The 22,961-nt window shown below is 35.2% G+C and overlaps 2 protein-coding genes across 4 annotated transcripts in view; both read right to left on the bottom strand.

Moving 5' to 3' along the window:
- Positions 1–1,661, bottom strand: part of LOC109377021 (UDP-glucuronosyltransferase 2A3-like) — a 23,633-nt gene extending 21,972 nt beyond the window's left edge. The window contains exon 1 of the mRNA XM_019633230.1: positions 907–1,661. Within this exon, the coding sequence (XP_019488775.1) occupies positions 907–1,621 (715 nt within the window). The 5' untranslated portion in view covers positions 1,622–1,661. The remainder of the gene's footprint in view (positions 1–906) is intronic.
- Positions 1,662–9,413: 7,752 nt separating this feature from the next.
- Positions 9,414–22,961, bottom strand: part of LOC109377020 (UDP-glucuronosyltransferase 2A1) — a 49,953-nt gene continuing 36,405 nt past the window's right edge. For all 3 annotated transcript variants that reach the window (XM_019633229.1, XM_019633227.1, XM_019633228.1), the window contains 5 exons: positions 20,585–20,733; positions 17,361–17,492; positions 14,279–14,366; positions 13,596–13,815; positions 9,414–10,896 (listed from right to left, as the gene is read on the bottom strand). In XM_019633229.1, the coding sequence (XP_019488774.1) occupies positions 10,617–10,896; positions 13,596–13,815; positions 14,279–14,366; positions 17,361–17,492; positions 20,585–20,733 (869 nt within the window). In that variant the 3' untranslated portion in view covers positions 9,414–10,616. The remainder of the gene's footprint in view (positions 10,897–13,595; positions 13,816–14,278; positions 14,367–17,360; positions 17,493–20,584; positions 20,734–22,961) is intronic.

Raw genomic sequence — 22,961 nt, 5'->3', positions numbered from 1 at the left:
GCCCTCCACAACTAGACTGAAGAACAAAACGACAGCAACTTGTCTGTTCCCCTTCCCCCAATTCCCCAGCACTGTTCCCATCCCCCCAATTCTCCAATAAAAATCTTTAAAAAATAATAATAATAATAAGTAGAATAAGTGTATATCAGTGAAGTAAAAACAAAAAATCAACTCTCTGTTACTGCTCAAGACACATGTCTTTTTGAGATTTTTAATTCCCCTTTCAGGTTTTTGTGTAGCACTCTCCCAAGAAGTATAAAGCATCCTTGGACTATTTCTATGACCAGCCATGATGAACCAGTCCAAATAGGATTTTCTGAAGTTTATGAGAGGGATAAGAATGGTAGGCATCCTGTTCCATGAGAAATGGTATAAGATTCACTGTAATCATCACTAATTACCAAAAATTGTTGGAGCAGATTTAGATGAATTAAATACAGTCTTTGCTAATAATGATCATATTTCAGTGCATTGTTGATGTCAAGCAAATAGCTTATCTTACTCTTAGAATAAACATTATTCTCTCTTTACCAAAAATAGCTATGAATCCTCTAATATAGAAATTCAGTGTACTAAACTTATATGTAATATCCAGATATGACATACAATCCATCTTCCAGAGGATTAACATCTTGTTTGTGTTCTGTATTGTTTTGCATGAACTTAACAGTTATCAAGCTATCTTATGAGAAGTGGTTTAATGACTGTAAAGAAACAGTAACCATGGCAACAGATTTCTTGTCCCCATTTACACTTAGTTTTCGATAACCGGTACATTGCTGTTGCATATGGAGTTTAAATGGAAAACAAATATTTTAAAATGTACTCCATTCATTTACAAAAATTTCACTTAAATCTTAAATTTCTTTTGATGACAAGCTTAAAATGCAAAGTAGGGTCTCTTACCTAATGCCTCAGTAAAAACCTGGTCCCAAAAACGAATGTCAGAATATTGGTCCCAGAAGTCAAAGAAAACTGAAAGCATTGCATTTTTTACTCTTTCCAGAAAGGTCATTCGGTCTGTTAGTCCCACCATCTGAACAGGTACATAGGAAAGTGGAGCTGGAAGTTTCCCACAGTGTTTCTCCTTTATGCCGGCTAAAGAGGCTCTTAAAGTGAACACAGAAGGGACTGCAAGCAATTCAGCCACCAGCTCTCCACAGGGCATCACAGGGTCTATAACCATTACATCGTAGTTGGTTTCCTGCAGCTTCCTCATGAGCGTCTGATTGTAGACTGTACTCTCACACATGGATTTTAAAATTTGATTTATTTCAACAAAGAAATTGTTCATTTTTATCACTGATTGCCAGAGTGGTAAGACATTAAGAACTAGATCCATAAATTTAACATTTACAGTCTCAATTAGTTCTTTGTCATGTGGTGAATAAAATATCTCAAAGTTCAGTCGGGAAGGCTTCTTGTAATCAATGAGCTGAGTATGTTCAGGTGTCAACACTGTCACCTCATGTCCTCTCTCTGTGAGTTCCTCCAGAATAATCTTCATATTGAGCCAGTGGCTCATGTCACACGGCCACACCAGAACTTTCCCACAGAATCCACAGTCAGTGCTGCAGAGCTGCAAGAGCAGAATCACCAAAGCCCACTTGTCAGACAGCATGTCAGCAGCTCCTCATATGCTGCTCTGCAGGAGTTTCGTGTGTCTGCTGGGCACAGAGGTGAGTGGCAGTTAAGACACATAGTAAGTTAAAAATTAACTTTTAAGGGAAACGTTTATTCATTGCTTGCAAGTTTAATGTTTATTGAGGGACTAAAACAGAAATGCAAATATATCTGGGAAAAATTCTTCCAACTTTAGAACTTAAAAATGAAATAAATGAACTAGAGATACATTTATTCTCTAGATGGGCAATAAGGGAAATAAACAAGAACCCCCTAAAGTTCACATCACACACACACACACACACACACACACACACACACTCACACACACACACAAACCAACTCCCATTCTACTCTGTGTTCAAAGGTGCCAGGAGGTTAGGTGAACACATACCCCACATCGTTTTCCCTATGTAGAGTAGCAAAATAATTTGCTTAAGTAAACATGGCTACCTACGGGGAAATTTTTGTTAAAAGTCATCTGAATACGTGATGTTCAGAATTCCAAAGAAAAAGCAGTTAGTTTTCTATGGAATAATTGGGAACAGTTTTAGTAAGGTAGATAATATATGAGGTAAGATGAAAGCCTTGGTAGGATCTAGGCAGAATGTGGCAAAATGACAGATTTCACAATGAATGAAGGAATGAGAAAAGTTCATGGATATTTGGAAAACATTCCAGTGGGTATGGATCACAGAGAAAGATGTGGGCGGTAGTTTATAGAAGAAAGTTAGATTGAACTAGCAGACATTAGGTAGTCTTGATAGATATACTATGGGTTTGGATTTTAAATTATAGGCAAAACTTACTTAATCAAATTTTAAAGAAAGCAGACAGAGCTCAAATATTTCCTTTAGCAAACAATTCTTGTGGCTAAGTATAGGTTGGCATACAAAAGCAAGAGTTTCAAAGAAGGGAAAATTATTAAAAATGTATTTTAGTAACTTAAACATGGAATCATAAGTTTGAGTCATGGTCTGAAAATAGTAAATGTTAGGAATACAGTTAAAACTTGTGATTAGTGATTAGATCTGAGATTGAAAAAGATGCTTAAGAGTAAAGGTGTGTACAAAGTTTGTACAAAGATGTAAAGAAATAGGATTTCTACCTGAAAGACCAAAAGTCCGATAGTATCATTAGGTAAAATATGATACACAAAATTAGCAGCAGGTTCAGGAATCAATATGATCTATCAGATTTTTTTTCCCTGAAGTGACAGCTTTAATCAAGACAACTGTATGAAAATATTTATATGCTCCTTGGATATTCAGATTTAGGCAGATGGTAAAGTTTCAAGATATGAAGTGGTTAATCATTCATCTTCTACTCATCTGTCTATACTGTGGTAATAATTAGTATACATTAATGTAATTACTTTTGCATAAACACACTCAATAAACAGTTTGTACCTCCTACTATACCCAGATTTTTTCAGGAGAGCTGTAACTCATGATACGTACTCACATTGCAGAAACTTTTATATTAATAGATGAATTTTTGAGAAGAGAACAATTTTTTCCATCTTGCATCACTTAGATGACTTTGTGATGGACTACGGTTCATTGTATGGTATGTGTCTATGCACATGTGTGTGTGTTTAGGTGTGAAAAGTGGGAGTAGAAGAGTACATGATATTATAGAATGGAAGATTATCTAGAGAGCCAAGAAACATCTCAATCTGTATGTCTAATAAGTATTGATTCATTATCTCCTGTAATAGTATCTCTCAATAGAGGTTGGAATGTAGTTATAACTTGACTGGGGGGTAAAAAGAATAGACAGAATCTTGACTTAAATAGAAATCAAAAACTCTTCTGTGAGGGCCGGCTGAGTGGCTCAGTTGGTTAAGAGCTCGCTCATGAGTTTGAGCTCTGAGCAACAGCGGTTCGAGTCCAGCCCGAGCTGAGCAGCAGCTGAGCTGCCAACAGGTAGCAGGATGGCTCAGCTTAAAAAAAATTTTTTTTGATTACACAACATGTACAATATTATATTAGTTTCAAGTGTACAACATATTGATTAGATATTTATATAACTTACAAAGTGATCACCTTGATAATTCTAGTACCCATCTGACACCATATGTAGTTATTATAATATTATTGATTATATTCCAGATGACTTCTAAATATCTCCACCTATAAATTATTGCTTTGACTCCTTGAAGTGAATAAATCCAAAAGGGAATGCAACATACATGCATTTACCTTAAAAAGTTGCCCCTCCAATTGTTTCCCATTTCAGTAAAAGCCATCAATATCCAAACAAACACACTGGATAGGAATCCAGGAGTCCACCTTAACTCCTTCTCTTCCCTGAACACTTAACCTCTCTCACTTACCAAACCTTTGAATTGACCTCAAAATGTGTTGTGAAAGTATTTTTATCTCTCTACCGTAATTGTAAGAACGCTTATTTGTGATCTCAATTATGCTTGTCAGGATTACTAAAGCAGTCCCCCTAGTGATCTGTGTGGTTATACTTTTCTATGCCTACAATCCATTATCTACGCTTTAATCTCACTGGCATTTTAAGTTGCCAGTTCATTCATGTCATTCTTCAGCTAAAATTCTGTTATACCTCCATATGAGCTAATATTACTTAGAAGATCTTCTGTTATGTGGAAAAATGGAGTTGCAAACCAAGTTGTCCAGTCGCATGTCACTGTTATTGAGGCTATATTCTTTAAAGGGATATCAGGTGTCATATCATAAGGGATATAAAAACTCTACTGTAATAGGCCTACCTTAAGTAAAATTGTGGTGGGTTAGCAGTACAATTTTCCAATAAACTAAAAAGTAGCTAAGTAGATAAGGAGTTTTATACTCCAGTATGTTCAGATTAGTCAAATTTCCACTTTCTCCAACTCTTGCATAATGTAGTGGTTTTTCCTAAAGGAAACAAAGAAGGGTTAAGTGGAACCAATTCACCTATAAGTTAAATGGAAAATTGCACCTCTTACTGATACAGCATTTGAGGAAAAATACTTGTAAGGCTAGGTCCTCTAGAATAATTATGGTTTATAATCATAAATAGAAAAGTGGCATTAATTAATAATAGGCAGGAAGGCAGGCAGGCAGGAAGGAAGGAAGGAAGGAAGGAAGGAAGGAAGGAAGGAAGGAAGGAAGGAAATGAAGGAAGGGAGGAGAGAAAAGAAGAGAAAAAGAGGAAGAAAGAGAGAATGGAAGATAGAGTAAGATAGAGAGGAGAATAGGTAGAGAAAGTATAGTTATATGTTATTGTACTTTCACTACAAGAAAGTCAACCAAAAATTTAAGCCCAAATCCAGACTATTGATGAATTAAAAGCTTATTTGCCCCCAATTAAACTGAAAATGATAAATTAGTCCCACCATATTTGCAACGAACCACTATCAGTGATTTTCCACTGTAGTCAGTGATGTATCCCTGTTCTCATCTTGTTAGAGTCTCTGGTTGACTCCTATGCTTGAAGGATTTTGACTATTACTCCATCTCATCCTCCCAAGTCTAATCTCATCATGTCTCCTGGTGGACCACTATATTCATAGCCAGAATTCTAGTATTTCACGCCCATGACTACCATCCTTTTGGGACGAGGGGACATGTGTACATGCAACAACTGCTGCATGCTTACTTTACTGCTGCCTGTAATTGACATTGTTTGAAGGGGAACACATGCTAGGTATTAATTTTAGGACTAAGCCTTTACAAATAAACATCAACTATTTAATATGAGCAAAATAATGTGCTTTTCAACTGAACTAAAGAGAAAAACTCAGTTGAGAATCCTTTTCTCTTTAGGGTTCTAATCATAGTTGGTGGTGAAATACACCCCAGGGTGGAAAGTCTCCTTTTAGAGTCATCACATTTTAGCACTCAGAGTTATGTATGTCTGAAGTCATACAGTTCAACGCTTTTGATTTGACAACACAGAAATTTTTCCTGAGGCTACTTGCATGAAATTTCAGTGATTAATGAGAACCCCATCTCACAGAGGATATAAAATGTGTTTATATTCTTTATATTGCCTTGTTGTACGCGCCTCACATTCTGCCTTGACTACCAAACCCGTGGGTGAGGCCACATTTTAAGAGTGATCATATAATGTTTACCAAAATTGTGTACTTAGAAGTGACTCACAATAATAAATATAGAACATATCTAATAAAAGAGAATGAATGCTTACAAAAGTAATTATTACATAAGGTTTATTTGAAATGTTACATGTGAGGAATTGTGGATCAAAAGGGTGAATTATAAGTGACTGATAACCATTTCCTTTAGCTATATTATTAACATACAGTTGAGTTATAAAGACAATGTTTTCATCTATAAAACTAATAATCGGTAGTTTAGTCATTGAGAGACACCATGTGCATAATTTTTATATAATAATTACATTTTCTAAGCTCACATAATAATTCCAATGAGATTGTTTTAATTTCAAAGAATTTTTGGATATAGCCTTAGCACATACTAAATGCCTTACTGTACTTGAGGAAAAAGGGGAGGGTGCTTCAACGGTTAGCAATTTTCAATATTTCAGGTATGAGTTATATTTGATAGATGGATATCTAGAGACAACTTTTACTAGGCTGTTTAGGTATGACCATGTTACTGAGTTCTTGTGTACAATATCTTGATCACATGATCATAAATATAAAATATATCAGTTATCCTAGCAAATGTACCTGGATAAAATTCCCCAGTAAAAGATGTAAAACATATTGGATTATAAAAATTCAGTTATGTACTGGTTAAAAGAGGCATGCCTAAATGTTACTACAGTGTGTAACTTCCAAATAAGTAGATGAAAAAATTGGAAAAGCACAGCAAAACAAAAAACACTTCATCATTTATATGGAACAAAAGAAAAATGGGGAAAGATAATCAGAAACACAGAAAATTCATGAGAGACACAAAAAATGAAATACAGTGGTTTCCAAATAAACAAAAGCAGATGAGAATTTTGTGTTTAGAAAATACCTATACAGTTAATTTATAAAAGTCTAGTTATAGCCTAACTAAAAAGAAAACATATAAATCATTGAAACATAAAAGCGTTTAAAGTAAATATATGAAAAATGTCATATATACATTTGAGGAATGAATGTAGATATTGTTACAATATATTGATATTAGAAATAATTGATTTTAACTCAAAAAGTATTACCAAAAATAAAAATGAAAATGAAAAATGTTAACAAAATGTTTCATTCAATGGGAAGTTATATAATTTTATATAAGTGAAGCTACTAAAATCTTAAAATCTATAAAACAAGCATTGAATTATAAAGAGAATGGCCTGCTTTACAGATCTACAGACTCATGAACAGTGACTAATGGATTAATTGATTGGTCAAAGACTTGGGAAGATTTACAGGGAAGATTAAAGGCAAGCAGATCTGTGGTAGAATTATGTGGATAAACTTTTTTGTGATTTGCATAGATTATGAAGGTTTTCATAATCCACTGGGAATTCCTCCAGAAATCAAGTATTGTAGACAAATACCTCAATAATAAGGTGTTCTGGATGAGCAGCCCTGTGTATGCCACTGTCTTTTTCCAGACCTTCCAGAATTTGATCATAAAACTCACGTGCAGAGGAGCAATGGAGAATGGGATGGAAACCATACATGAATGCACAGCATGGAATTCATCTCACCAAGCCTCATCAGGCTACTTTAGGTGTTTATATGCTTTGTTTGTTAATAGAAGGTATTTTTCCACCTCGTTCTCAATGTGACACCATTCCCTAGGGTTCTAGCCACACAGAGGGTAGAAGATTGCATTGGTCACCTTCCATCCTAGAGGATGCATCCATTTTCTCCATAGAAGTAGTTATAATTTCTAAATACAAAATACCCTCCCAACCTCTGCTCTCTGTAGTATTTTTGCCAACATCACAGACCATGGGCATGAAGTTTCAGTAAAAATCATGGTATTGATGTCAGCGTTGTATACGACTAGGAAACATATTTATAGCTATGGAAATGCAACAAAGTCTAATATGGATGCAATTTTCTGATTTTACCAAGTTTCCTATTATATATGAAAGCTTTTCAGGGTTTAGCTGAGATTATACCCTATGTTTTAGGTGGTGTCTTAAAAGATGGAGTCTATGCTGAAATCGTGGCCTGCTATGCAATGCCTTATGTATTTAGTTTGAATACATAGGTTCAGAGTTCAAGGGATTGAAAGTGAGAATGCATCCCCTAACAAGCAGCTTTTCGTTTTTTTTTCATTATTGTAACTTAGAGTCAGGCAGTTTTGAGGTTTACTTAGATTGAAAGCTCTGAGTGCTCCTTGATTATTTTAAGCTCCTGTGCTTTAGAATTCAGTAGGAGAAAGTGTTACTCTCCTGGCTGTGGTGATGAATCAAAATACCACAATAACTAGGTTGCTGACACAGGGTAATTGTAGGCAAAATAATGTCTAATATCAAGCAGGTTACTAGAGCCCATCTTAAAACTCTGATGTCCCATAGTAAAGTTCAATGGAAAGCTGTGATGAATCATTCAGATAGGATATATTACCACACTGATTTTGAGTGCATGAAAATTTGGATCGTCTTGTTAGGTAAATAACCCTGACCAGAGAGAAGGGGCACATGGAAAGTATATGTACAAAATAAAAGTATGAAGTTTAGCCTCCTGAACATCTCTAAGTTCTGAGAATGTAAGACTTGTGCAAAGTATTCTGGTTGGTGGGACTTGGCTTCTGCTGTGTTAGTGATGAGAATTTCCTGATTTGAACAATTGTATGAATGACTGGTAGAGAAAGTTCATTATCATACTTTTTGTTTTTTAATCCAAGTATATGCTGCAGTTATACTAACTAATGCAGTTGCTATTACCCAGGAAGTTTTGCCAGCTGGTTTCTGATGATATTCAGGCAAAGGAAGAGCTATGCAGATAATTAGAGAGCAGGAGGGAAATATCAGGTGAGCAGTGGATATTGAGCAGAAGCGTCTTCTATGCAATGGTGGCCAGTACTAGAAATCAAATGGATGCCTGAAATTGGGTAGTGCTCAGTAGTGCTACAGATGGCCAGCTCACCTCTCATTGGATCATAGCCATTCACTAAATTCTAATTGCAGAAAATAAACTGGGCTTAGAGCAAACATAAACAGTTCTTCTCCAAATACAATGAAATTGTAAAAGTAAAAAATACATCAATATGAGTCACTCTTTAAAAATCACATATAACAAATACATATTCAGCCTTCACAAAAAATTTTGTAGAATTTATTTGCATTTTCAATAATGGACATATTCAAGAAGAAATACTTAATATGTTCCATGATACAGTTATTTTTAAATTGGAAGTAACTTTTAACATACTATATTGAAATTAATAAGAATTTCAAAAATCAGTAAGCCAGTGGATATCAGTTATCTCCTCAATCATATATCAAATACTGAAATTAAATCTTTAGACATGTCATTAAGTTTATAAAGGATGATGAAAGTTCAGTCTGGGGCTGACCGAGTGGCTCAGTTGGTTAAGAGTTGGCTTAAGAGCGCGAGCTCTGAGCAACAGGTCCACCGGTTCGATCCCCACATGGGCCAGTGATGCTGAGCCTAAGCTGAGCTGTCACTCAGCTGCCAACAGGTGGCAGGATGGCTCATCTGGTGTAACAACAAGATTGCCTGTTCGATGGTCGGCTATGCCCACCTGCAACTAAGATTGAACACAGAACCTTGAGCTTTAGAGGCCATGAGCTGCTGAAGGGAAGCCAGATGGCGACTGGTGCCCTCCACAATGAAGAATGAAGAACAGCTTGGCTGTTCCCCTTCCCCAATTCTCCAACACTGTTCCCCTCCCCCAATTCCCCAATAAAATCTTTAAAAAAAAGAAAGTTCAGTCTTTATTAGTTAAATTAATACAAAACTGATTCAAATGTGAACATTTGCCTTTAGGTTTTGTTTTTGTTTTTGTTTTTGTTTTTGCATTGATAAATATTTACTATAACATATTTTTGGTCAAGGAGGTCTGCTATTCTCTTATTGCATAACAATTAATTGATGAATTTAAATTTGTAGAAGGTAGAGCCTAAAAAATAATATAATGTTCTTATAGTCCAAGTAAATATTTGTTTTGACTGAAAACTAAACCTTTGATTATAAATAGTGATAATAGATTATGAACATTAGTGATTTTAAATATAATGAATTGACATTTAACTTTAAAGTTATTAATTGTACTATTAATTAAAAATTTAATAAAATTACTAAAAGTTTTTTTATTAATATTTCTTATTATTTCTCCTAAAAATGATCTGTTCACCTTTAACTTGTTGCTACATTCTCTGTCCTTGATAAAAAATAATGACTCAATTGATTTTTTTTTGTTTGAATGCTCTTTTTTTGTTTGAAGTACCCAGACCCCTACTTGAAAGGGCACCCTAGAATACTTGTTGACTAAAGGTAGAACTTAAGTCATGATTATCTACTTGTTTAATGGAAGTGTGTATTATTCCTAGTGTGATGTGCCATCACAGTAATTATCAATGCATGCTCTGACCCCAGTAACACTGGGCAAGTAGAAGAGCTTATTTTTATTCAGAAAGAAATCAATACTATTCTTAAAATATGCTAATCTTCTGTGATGTTTCCCTCATCTGTATGTTCTAGGGGAACTTGTAAATTTCATTCTTCCATGTTCCTTACATCCATCAAATTCAGCTCACATTTTGTGTGCTCCCCAGAATTTAGCATATTGCCAGCATAAAGAAACTTCAGGTTAAACATAAAGAAAATTTTGATATTATACATAATGTCCCTGTGTCAGAAAAGTGGAAGAAACAGGGTAAAGCCACCCGGGAAAAGACAAAGAAAGAATAGGACATGCTCACTAGTTAATGGTGTTGTTGAATTCTAGGCTTTATCTGTAGGCTAAGGTAGAAGAATGGGAATTTTGAAAACAGGATGAAGATTATGTGTTTTCATTACGGTCACTGTGGTTTAACTAAACAGGATTGCCCATTCAGGCCTTGACCACACTTAGAAAGAGCTAGTCCCTCTTTTTTTTCTTTCCTGTTTTACCAAATTTTTGACAAGAAAATAAACAACATTTTGTGACCAAAAATATAGCAGTTGCCACACAGGCCAGCAGGAATCCAATCACATCCAAAGAGTGGTACTGAAACCAGGTGAGGTTGTGAGCAGCTGGCCGCAGGTGTTTCGCTCCTTTGTGGCGCATGACAAACTCGATCCAGAAGACTGCTCGATCCAGGGGCTTCACAGGTTGATCATGGTGAATCCTTGATAACCTCATAGCATTCTCTTTATAGCTGTTAGACAAGAACATAGACAGAAATTAGTGGTTTTGTTTATATTAAAGTTTAAGTATGTAATACCTTTGTATAACATATTATATGTTATGCCAGCCAAATGTCATGGATGTGTTGAGGAAACATTTAATTCTTGCTGTGACAGGAACTTTGCTGGTTGCATAGCTTTTTAAGAGTTGTAAAAGGGATAGTATGTAAAAAATATGTTTTTAACAGAATGTAGTCAAGTGTAAACATATAAAAAAGCAATAAGCCTAATTTTTTCAAGAAGGATTTTAATATTGTTTGAAGTATGATTTCAAGAATTGTCCTAATACCAAGACAGTGGCTAACCCATATTGTGGGAAAATAGCCATTACAAAGTCCATAAGCATGGACCCTCATGTCTGACTAGTTAATAATGACAGATGCAGGAAATTGGTGGTCAACATTGATGAGTCATTTTTTCAGTGTCTGAGATTCCTCCATTGTACACACTGTGTGTTTATTATACAAAGGACAGTGTCTGTATTAGCAATGTCAAAATTAAATGAGGGGGCTAGGGAACTTTTAGAAATGGTAAGGAGATGGAATTTGGGTTTTGAAGGTAGATAGAAATATCTCACTAGAATTTGAGCCTCTAACTATTGTGGCATCACAATAGTCATAGCTATAGCATTAACATCTCAAAGGGCCTCTCAAACAACAATGGGTATAAGGTATGTATTTGAAAGGTAAGCTATGTCTTCACTGGACATTTCTTGGTGGCTGAGACAGAAATAGTATGTTTCTTTTTGTTTATTTTTAATAGAAATAAAATTTCTAACCTGGAGACATGTAGATATCAGAAAGAAAGTGGCTTTTGATGAGATGTCCTAGTGTGAGCAAGACATTGTTGGGATAGGGGGAGGATAAATGTGGTCATCATTCACCAGTGAATGTGGCACAGATCCAGCAGCAAGGGGTACTGTGTTCTTTTTTGTGCACAATGAGAAAGAATAATCATATACTCTTTTAGTTGGATAAAAATATAGATAGGGTCAAAACAGTAATTTCACATGATTCTTTCTAATACATTTAAGGCAACCTACAGTGGTGGTAAAAGTTTATCTCTCCAAATTAAAATTTTGTTGAAGGTTTTCACCATTTATAGAGATTTCATATTTGAAATACGCATATACTTGAAAGATAAACTTTACATGTGAATCTAAATAAAAATATTCTTTCTTATAAATGAGAGAGGATAAGAAATAGCTATGCTCATATTTTAAATTATTTCATAATTTATACCACACTAATGCTTTATGACTGTTATCTGAAAATATTATAACTGAAATTACTATGGTTTATGTATTTAAATGAAATTTTTTGTGTTCCTTAATTCCTTTAAGTAATTGGAAAATGGGATACAAATTATTGTGTATTTACAATCTGAACTAGATGCTCTTGTTCCCAGATAATTTCAGATGATTAGTTTTAGAGTTAATATTAAGGTATTTTAAAATAAATAATTTTAGGCATTTTCTTGGAAAATTCTAAGTTATTTATTATTCTGTTGTTTACATCAATAGTTCTCAAATCACCAATAAAATTTAATGAGCATTCTATAAAATTAAGTACAGTTTTAAAAAATTACAGAATTTACCTACTTTGATATTTAGTAAAATGAACCAAATTATGAGCAATTACAACCTGATAATTGTCTAATAGGTTAGACGTCACGGCCATCACTTTTGAGGGCAAAAAATGGTCACAATATATGTATGGTATCAAATGGGTAGTAGACATGCTGGGGCTATCACCTTGTGAGGTGTACAGATGTCTAATCATTGTGTTATTCTGTACACCTGAAACTAATAAAAATAAAATTAAAAAAGGATTATAATAAGCTTTACTGAACCTCGTAACCCCATACCCAGCTCCTGAATTGATATTTGTAATATTCTGAAAATTATGACTTAAACTTGCATATTAATAAAAGCTGTTTGATTGGAATGTGAGTGATAGGGAATAGTGGACAACCAGGGCTGATGTTTTAGCATGGAGTTAAGGCAAATATTGAGTATCTCATTGACGCTTTTGTCTAGAAAACCCTGATTCTAGGGCTTTGAACAGATAGTTTTACTCAAAATAGCTCCACTAAAAAAAGCTGCTCAAAATTCATTCTGAGTTTACCGTCTCACCTACTGCCTGAACTTCAGTTTTTACTAATGTGAATGGAATGTTATAACTAGCCTTCAACTTTTGCCTCTGAATAAAAATAATAGCATCTGAGATAACGTGGAACAAGTTTAAATATAAGGCACCTATACAAATTCAGAACAGATACCGAGAGAGCAAGATGAAAAACATGTCGATAAAAACTTACACAATATTGGGGGAAAAAGAAAGAATGACAGACTTAGAATTCAAAAAAGAAGAGATTGGAAATATAAGAGATCAAATATATATATATATATTAGATAATCCAGAAAAAACATCTGAGAATTTATGTAATCATTACATTGTTTATGTTGAAAAAAATATTCATAGATGGTTGAAATCTGAGGGCTTTTTTTTGCAGTTTATTTAGCAAATCACTCTAGCAGTTTGGGAAATGTAATAATAAAGTAGTTTTTATATTGGTCATGGTATGGTTGTTATTGGAAAGCGTACCAATTACTAATACATGAAACATTGAACATAATCAGTGGTAAACCTTTCAAAGCAGTAGTACTTACGAAGGTTCGTTAATGACTGTTCTTAAGGCGTTGAGTAAATCTGCACTGGTCATTGTGTTTATGTTCACCTCCACAGCCGCTCCTTTGGCCTTCATGTGAGCAATGTTATCAGGCTGATCAGCAAACATGGGAACTCCCACCATAGGGACTCCATGATAAATAGCTTCATAGATCCCATTGGTTCCACCATGAGTGATAAAAGCTTTTGCTTTGGGGTGACCTAGTTTGCGGGGAGGGGGAGGGGTGAGAAGCTGGTAAGGATTTCATTATAATATTTTAACAGAATTTCAGAGAGATGGAGAAAAATACAGGAAAAATCAATGAAGTCTATATTTTCTACAGAATCTGAGCACAGGGGTTATTGCTTTCTCTAGAAAACTGTGATCCCAGTAAAAGATGGAATTAACTCCTCTGCATTGTCTGGAAAGACTTTACTGAGGAGGTGATATCTGAACTGAGATTGAATCTTGAAAAGTGATCAAAGTTCTAACTGAAAATGCTCTTTCATGAAACAGAGGAAGCAGAACTTTATAAACAATGACCAATTCTTTGATTATATCTGCTTTAAAATTGGCAGTAAAATGTGAAATTTTTATATTATTAAATATTTATTGAATTTATTTGCTGTTAAACACTCAACTTGCCCATGATCCAATCATACAGCTTTTTTTCTTCAGTCTTACCAAGAAGGTCATTCTGGGGTATCCAGTCATAGAGCCGAGTATTGGCTCCTAATGTGGCTGGTTTCTTTCCTTTGTATCTCCATAAAACCTGTGGAAGACAGTGCTTTAATTTTACAAGTAAAAACACACAATTAAGGATTTTTTTCCTTTTTTCACTGAGGCAGGAAACTTTATTCAGTGTAAACAACTCAATTACGGAAGCATGGCTGCTGGCTGCAAGGCAGCCCTAGGGTGAGGCCCCTCTCTGGCTACACAGCTGGGCTCCAGCTTGGCTCCAAAGCTGTCTTTGGTGTTTCAGCTCCAGCCAGGGGAAATGCAGCCCTCCATCTTCAGTGCAGAAGGGAAATGCACTTTCTGCACCAGAGGAGAGCTGTCTCATATAGAGAAGTCTCTGTCTCTGGTCCCTGGTTGCCCTTTCCTTGTACAAATGAGGACTCCAAATCCTTGCAGTTTGGTTTAAATGGCACTTTCCTGATTGGCTGCAGAGCTGCTCTGATTGGTTGAGAATATAGCTGTGCAGCTCCAATTGGACAGGGAAAGTCTCCGTCCTATTGGTTGAAATGTGATTACAGGAATTCTTTTTAAAAAGTTCAAATGGTAGGAACAGAGCAGGCTGGCAGTTCAGTGTGTCAAGTGATGAGCGTTAGCACCAATTCAATGCCAACAGGAACCCTCAGTTTGGGGTGAGGTGAAGAAGGCAGCTTTATTCAATGCAAATAGCTCAATTGTGATACGGCATGGCTGTGAGAACACCACAGCTGTGGAACAGCTCAGTAGTGTTACTGCTCAATTATGAAGCAGCAGGGCTGTGAAACAATAAGGCTCTTAGGTAGCCCAGGAGTGAGGCCCCTCTCTAGCTAGACAGCTCTGTTTTGCTCTGCTCTGCTGTACCTGCCTGCTCCACTCCACTCTGCCTTGCTCCGCTCTGCCTGCTCTTCTCTGCTCTGGTCCTGCACAATGTCTTTGGTGTTTCGTCTTTGGTGTCTCAGCTCCAGATGGGAAAATGCAGTCTTCAGTCAAAAGGGAAAGTGCACTCCTTAAGGAATTTTAAGGCTGTAGGGTTATATAAAAATCATGTAGCCCACCCTACTTTATGTGATAATTGGGAGAAATGTGCAAAAGGGGTAGTTTGCAAACATTGAGCGATAGAGCAGGTTACTGATATCTACCTTTTTTGAATGGGCTTATACTAATAGTCTATTAAGTATAGTATTATCACTTAGAAGTTATGTTTATCACTTAAAAACTTTGGGGAATGAGATTGTAAGTGAAGAAATAGAAAATAAATAGGACTACTTTAGTCAACCAGAGTTGGTTGGGAATTTAAAAGCATTAAAACAAACAACACTGTATAAATTTATTTATGTCAGGAGGCCATTCTAGCTGTCAAGTTTCAAATGTAATGCTTTTCCAAAAATATAATTAGCTTTGGATTTGTATTATCTGGTTTTGGGATGATTGATTGTCTTTTCTTTCTCCCTCCCTTTTTTTCTTCTTTCTTTCTTTCCTTCCTTCCTTTCTTTCTTTCTTTCTTTCTTTCTTTCTTTCTTTCTTTCTTTCTTTCTTTCTTTCTTTCTTCCTTCCTTCCTTCCTTCCTTCCTTCCTTCCTTCCTTCCTTCCTTCCTTCCTTCCTTCCTTTTTCTTTCTTTCTTTCATCTTTCTTTAGTTTTGGAGGAAGAATGAGTTAGGAGGTTTACTTATATTCTATTATTTAATGGATGTTAGGATATTACAATAATAATGTTAGGACGTTGACCTTTTATTACATACTTTTTTTTTCTTTTGAGGGACAAATTCCAGACTATATACTAATATGTGGCAAACTCTTTGACAAAAAAGTTTTTTTAGAAATGAAAATAGAGTTTTAGAAATAAAAATCCAAAGTTTTAATTGGATCAATAGTATACTTACTGTTAAAGAGTTTTATATACTTTAACTAATATACAAATATAGAGTCCTTGGATATTTCATGAATAAGAGTTGTGACAAATATAAATGGAGCCACTTCAAAATGGAGTCAAAGCTGCCATTCCAGAGGAATTATCTTGAACATCTTACTCTTCAAACATTTTGAAGGTTGGAAGTGGGCAAAATAACCATTAGATTGGACCAAATGCAACATTGTATTCCAAACAACTGTTTGCAGAGTTAACAGGAAGCAGACATCCTGACTATTGGACTGAGAATTACAGACATTCTTTAGAATTAGCACCACCATGTATAGCTAAAGAATCACTTAGTCCTATTTGCACCTGTCGAATTTCCTTCCTTGGCTTATTAACGCCAACAGAAATATCTTCCTTTTATTTGTGTAATTATGCCCCTTTCCTTTCTCATAAATACTCCTTGCCTTCACCACCTAATTGGAACACTATTTGGGTTTTCTGCCTGAATCAGTGCTTGTAGAATTACAATTCTTTTTTGATCTCAAGCAATTGTTGCCTCTCACTTTGGCTTTTTATTTTTTTAGGATATCAGAGTTTATAGAGAGTAGAAATCTAAAGTTGTAATGATAAAAAAAAAATGAAGTTAACTGAGTATCATAAATTATAAATATATATTGTTTGAAATAATATGAGGATTTTTAATTGTTTTTAACTGTAGAAAATACAATTTAGAAAGATTAGGCTTTTACTTCTAAACAAAATACACTTTGATAGAGTCCTAATAAAACCTAGAGATATGAAGTACATTCTTGAGCATGCGTCCTCTCTGCGTATAATCTCTCTCTTTTCCTGGACCTCGGGGCTAACACATTGGAGAACTTGAGGGAGTAGTCAGTGCAGGCCATAAGATTTCAAATGAAGTTATTAGGATCTTAACATTTTTATCTCCATTTCCTTGAAAATAATTGACTTCATTAAAAGATGCATTTTCATAGTAAAGCAAAGACTAGATAGGCAAATAATTAAATGTGCCCAAATACAACATTTTAATGTTTTGAGAAATTTTACTTAAAGTTGGTGCCAGTTATGCTCCATGTGTAATGAGTTTCAGCTTTCATCTGGAAAGAGTACTATTAGCCACACTCTGTCTCCAGTTGGCAGAGTAACTGCTTACTAACATCGGAGGTTGTACTGACCTTCTGTGGAATCTGGGCGAGCGCTGAGGCAATGAGATTGGCTTTTTCTTCTGTGAGGTTTTTGACCATTGACCCCAGAGAAAACACCACAATGCCATATTCACCTGAACTTTGGACAAATTCTTCCATTTCCTGCAGTGATAAAATTATTTCTATTAAAAAAATATAGAATCACAGGGGGAAAAGTTCACTACACTTCTAAATAGGCAGAGTCAAGAGAAGTGTCAGAGACATTGTTAGACTGGTTCTGTCTTCTACCACATAGAATCTTCTAGTCCCCTGAAGAGAAAATATGTTTCTGAAAACTGTGGCTTAAATATATAATGAGTGATTACAAATAAAGGCATGGAGTCAAACCATTATATCTAATGATTAGATGATAAGAGGCAGATTTTCTCATGGTATATGGAACTATTATTCTGAAAGCTTAATTTATGAACCAAAAGACTTGTTTGCAAACTCATAAAAATATTCCTTGGAGGAAAGCCCTAAAAAGGGTTTTGAAATAGGCTTTAACATTTTTTAGCATGCCAGTTTACAGCCAATAAATTATTAATAAATTGATCTAACTTTCTTAGGTATTTAGGTTTTTTTTAATATTTATTTGTTCCCTGATTCATAGGGCTAAAAGTGACTTTTTAATGGGATATATAGTAATATCTTTAAAAGGTGACAGCACAGTTAAGCTCTTGCTATAATCATAACATTTATGAGACAGTGATTCTCTGTCTTCCCACAAGAGTGGGACACTAAATACATACCATTAATTTGAGCCTTAGCACAGAAGTAAAATATAAATTTATCTGCAAAATAAAATTCTCTTGTTCATTACTTACAGCAAGCTGAGCACTGTAAAGTCTGGGATTGGGGACTTTGACCTCATAATCTATGTAAATATCACTCTCTAGAGATGTATCATGCATTCCCTTTGTAACTATTTGTGGTTGCCCTGCATTCATTGATGTTTTTCAATTTAAGGCTGGTAAAATTACTAAGGGAAAGATGATGACATTAATGAAAGTAGACTACAATTTTTAGTTTAGTTAATGTTAAGGAAATATCTCTAAAGTCCCAAGATTTGGTGTTTTACTATTTTGATTGATCTCCCTAAATAAATAATGATTGAATAAAAAATCATGTGCAGTATACATACACATGCACACTAAAACATACACATCTACCTGTTTGATTTAGATTCTTTATTTGACTGCCTCTTGTTGCTTTTTTTATTCTGTGTATTCAGTGACTGGCATAATTCTTTCATATGAGGTATAAGCCATGATTGGTATTCATATTGCCCAAATACCTATATTAGTAATTGGGTGGGAAATGGAAAAAATCCCCCCTCTTGTAAAACATGTCTGAGTTGTTTTTGTGAAATAGTGTATGTGTGAAAGTGGGAGTGGGAGGATAAACATAATAACATGACGGGTATTATATAGAGAGCCGTGGAATATGTCATATCTTTTACTGTACCTTATTTAGATATTGGTTCATTATCTCCTGTAATAATACTCTAGAGTGTGCCTGCAGATATAAGTTGGCTGATAAGAAAAGCATATTCAGAGTCCTGAAACGAAATTTGAAACTTAAATATGCATCTTACACTAAACAGAAGTTAAGAACTCTCCTGGGAACCCATTTAACTTGCAATCTTCTACAGAGATTATTTTTGTTTACTTACAATTCAAGCAAATGAGTATCTATCTCCTCATTCCCTATTGAAAAAGATAGTTAAATATAATATTATTACTGTTTTTACCTATTATTTTCTTTTGCTTCTTAATATTGTTTTCTTCCAACATTTCATCCACATTTATACTTTGATAACTTTGGAACGTGTTATACAGTTTTCCTTTTTTTTTTTAAGATTTTTATTGGGGAATTGGGGGGATGGAACAGCGCTGGGGAATTGGGGAAGGGGAACAGACAAGTTGCTGTCCTTTTGTTCTTCAGTCTACTTGTGGAGGACGTTGCTTCTCTGGCCCAAGTTGGCACCATCATTGCATTCTTCCTGGGAGAGGCAGATCAGTTGCCAGCTTCTGGACGGTCGCTCACTGCGGCTGCTGGCCACTCACGCTGGCTGCTGGCTACACATGGTAGCCCATGGCAACCCACTGCAGCAGGGGCTGCAGCCTACGCCGTCGCCGTGGCCGGGGACTCATGGCAGCCCAGCTCCAGGTTGAGCTGTTGTTCAGCATCTTAGCTGTAGAGGGCAGTGTCACTGGCCCTCATATGTGGGATCCGAACCGGGGCCCTCTGGCATCCCAAGCCAGTTCTTAACCATAGCGCCACTCGGCTGGCCCTACAGTTTTCTTTTTTATTTCCAGAAAACCTGATGTTGTGGTCATAAAGAACCAATTGAACACTTGGGTCTCTCAGTTCTATGACTTCTACTTTATGTTAATGACCCCCAATCTATTTCATTTTTTTTTTTAGCTGAGCCATCCTGCCGTCGGTTGGCAGCTCAGTGGCAACTCAGCTCAGGCCGTGAATCGAACTGGCAACCCTGTTACTCAGAGCTCGCACTCTTGAGCGAGCTCTTAACCAACTGAGCCACTTGGCCGGCCCTCCCAATCTATTTCTAATGCTCTCTGCTGAGATAGAGACCTTGTATTACCCAGGTTATTTCTAGAAATCTCTACCTGAAAATTCCTTTGGCTCCTTACAGTAAATTTAAAATTGAACTGGTAATTGTCATTTCAAAGAAGTGTTTCACTAATTGTTTCTTATTTCATTAGCAGTTAACTGCTATCCAGGAAGCCATATCTGATTTCATGTCTTCTGACATCACTTACTTTTTCTTAATGACCAAGTCCTATGGAATCTACCCAAGAGTTCTCATGAAAGCCTCTTTGTCACTCAATTATAACAAGTGTTCCTATTCATAACTCCATCATGATTGTTAGGATAACTATAGCAGTCTCCCTAGTGATTTCCAAAGCTCTAGTTTTCTGTCTCTTCAATTTAGTACCCACACTGTAGACACACTATTTTAACATGCTCCTGAAATCACTTCATTCTTCAGCTTAAACATCAAAGTGCAGTCCAGAAAAAAAGAAGTAATATCATTCATAAGAGACTCATATGACTTGGAAAATTGATTTGGAGTAGCAAACTGAAACTATCCAGCAGCATACATCTGTTATTTAGGATACGAACTTTAAAGGAAAATCAGAATTTTTATCATAAGGTACAAAAATCCTTCTCTATAAAAGACCTACCTTAGGTAGTGGTTTGGCAGGTTTACAATGCAATCCTCCTACAAACTCAAAATTAGGTAAGTATGGACGAGGAAATTCAAAATCCCAATACGTCCTCATTAGCCAAATTTCTGCTTTGCCCATAGTCTCACATAATGTGGTGGGTCTTCCTGGAGAAAATAAAGAAAGTTGAGTGGAAGTTATTACCATATATGTTTGTTAGGGGAAAAAAATATCACTAATTTTCTGATGTTTCATTAAGAAAAAAAAACTAGATCTTTTATTTATTATATCTATATATTTAAAGGAAGGGGAATTAAAAGTAGTAAGGGAGGAAGAAGGGAGGGAGGGAAGGAAAAAGGGAAGGGAGGAAAAGAGGAAGGAAGGGATGTGGGAAAGAGAGAGGAAGAGGATATTTGGTTAGTGAGAACAGTAATGTGTAAAATAAAACTACATTCAATAAAACAAATTCTACAAAATCAAATAAAAATGAATAAAAATAAATTCACAAAAACAAATTCAATAAAAAAAATTAACCAGAACTCCAAATACTGATGGTTTCCCTCCAATTAAATGGCAGATGATAGATTAGCCCCATCATATCAGCACCAAATCACCTTTCAATAGTTTTCTAATTTCCAGTCAGGAATATATATCTACCTTTCAGGTTGTTATGGTTTCTGGTTCACTCATATTGTTGAAGAATCCCACCAATATCAGTTTATCTTCTCTTCCTGGGTTAAATCCAATCACTTCAATTCATTTGCCATCATTTTCTCAGTAGGAATTCCCTGAGTAATTTATACCCAGTACAACCCTCTTTGGAAGGTGAAATACACATTCCACATTACCAATATCATACACTTATTGTAGTGTTGCCTTTAAATTATGTTTTTTGAAAGGGAAAGATTCCAAGTATTAATTTTAGGAGATTTGTGGAGAAGAACAAATATTTGCAAATGACCAAGTCAACCATTTTTACACTCAGAAGAAAATGTTTTGCATCTAAGTAAAGAAACACCTAGATGACAACCCTCTTTTTGTAAGGATTCTAATCAATATTGGTGATCATATACACCTCAGGTTAGGTAGCTCATTTTACTCATTATTTTGTAGTGTTTGAATATTTGTCTGAGGTTATATAGCCAAATGCCTTAATTTAGTAATAAAGAAGCATTTCACAAAGATTCTCATCTTGAAATTGCCAGAGATTGGATGAGAACACCACTTCACAGCTTCCACACCAACGTTTATATCCTTTAGATGTCTTGTTGCATGTGTGTGATAGCCTGCCTTCATTACCAACTCCCTAGTGAAATTGTTGTACATAAACTGTAGACAGCATTTTAAGAAAGACCTAGCTGAAAGTATTCACGAAAATTTTATATTTGAAGCAGTGATGCACAGTATAAAATATAAAGCCAATCAAAAGTGAAGAGAATGAAATTGAGCAAAAGTATGCAAAAGTTGCTAAATAATTTCATAAGACAGTTTAAATGTCATACTGAGAAATTATGAACAAAAAATATGCACATAAAATTTACCACCAATCTTTTCCCCATAATTATGTTATTATACAAAGAGAGTTATGAACACAGTGGAGAATGATGTAAACAATATATAATTAATAAATTGGCTAATAAATTTGAGTTACCATGTCAAAATTTTTATTGTTTGAATCTATTATATTAATCCTACATGATGAGTCTACTGAGAGGGCTTTTAGTTTTAAAGAATTCTTAGAGGTAAGCCTGAATTTTTGGCAAAATGCCTTAAAATGTATTTGAGATAGACAGGTGGGAAATTCAGTGGCAGAGAGTTATCAATTTCTCAAAGGTAAGTCGTTTTAGCTGGGTTAATATAGAGACAACATTTCTAGGCTCCCAAAATTATTCTTTCCAAAGGCATGAGAGAAAACTAATACTGGAGGTGCCAAAAAAAATGTATACAAGTGGACACTTGGGTCAACGTTGCTCAGGCAGTAGTTCGCCGTAATCAGAAGTGTCTGGACACTGATGGCAACCACTTTGAGGACCTCTTATAACAAGAAGTCAAACGTGACTTGTATTCATCTTTTTTTATCAGTATATATTAAGTATTATAATTTTAATACAGTTTTCCTTTTTTTAAATGTATACATTTTTTTGGCATCCTCTGTATGTACAATTACTGAATCACTGTTTAAAAATTAATATTTTATATTAGAACAAGAATGGCAAACTGACCTACCACAAGAATGCTATGCCCAAAAAAAAACAGTTGCAGGTGCCCTGAATGTTTTCTTTAACAATCCCCAATGAACAGCAGTTAGCCAGAGTAACTGATTATGAGGCTGTCCTCGAAAATTGACTAATCATTCTGAGTTCAAGATCCACCTTTAGAGTCCTTTCTACTGACA

The sequence above is a fragment of the Hipposideros armiger genome, unplaced genomic scaffold (genome assembly GCF_001890085.2).
Source record: "Hipposideros armiger isolate ML-2016 unplaced genomic scaffold, ASM189008v1 scaffold_1261, whole genome shotgun sequence".
Taxonomy (NCBI): domain Eukaryota; kingdom Metazoa; phylum Chordata; class Mammalia; order Chiroptera; family Hipposideridae; genus Hipposideros; species Hipposideros armiger.
This window is presented reverse-complemented; position numbering and strand designations above follow the sequence as displayed.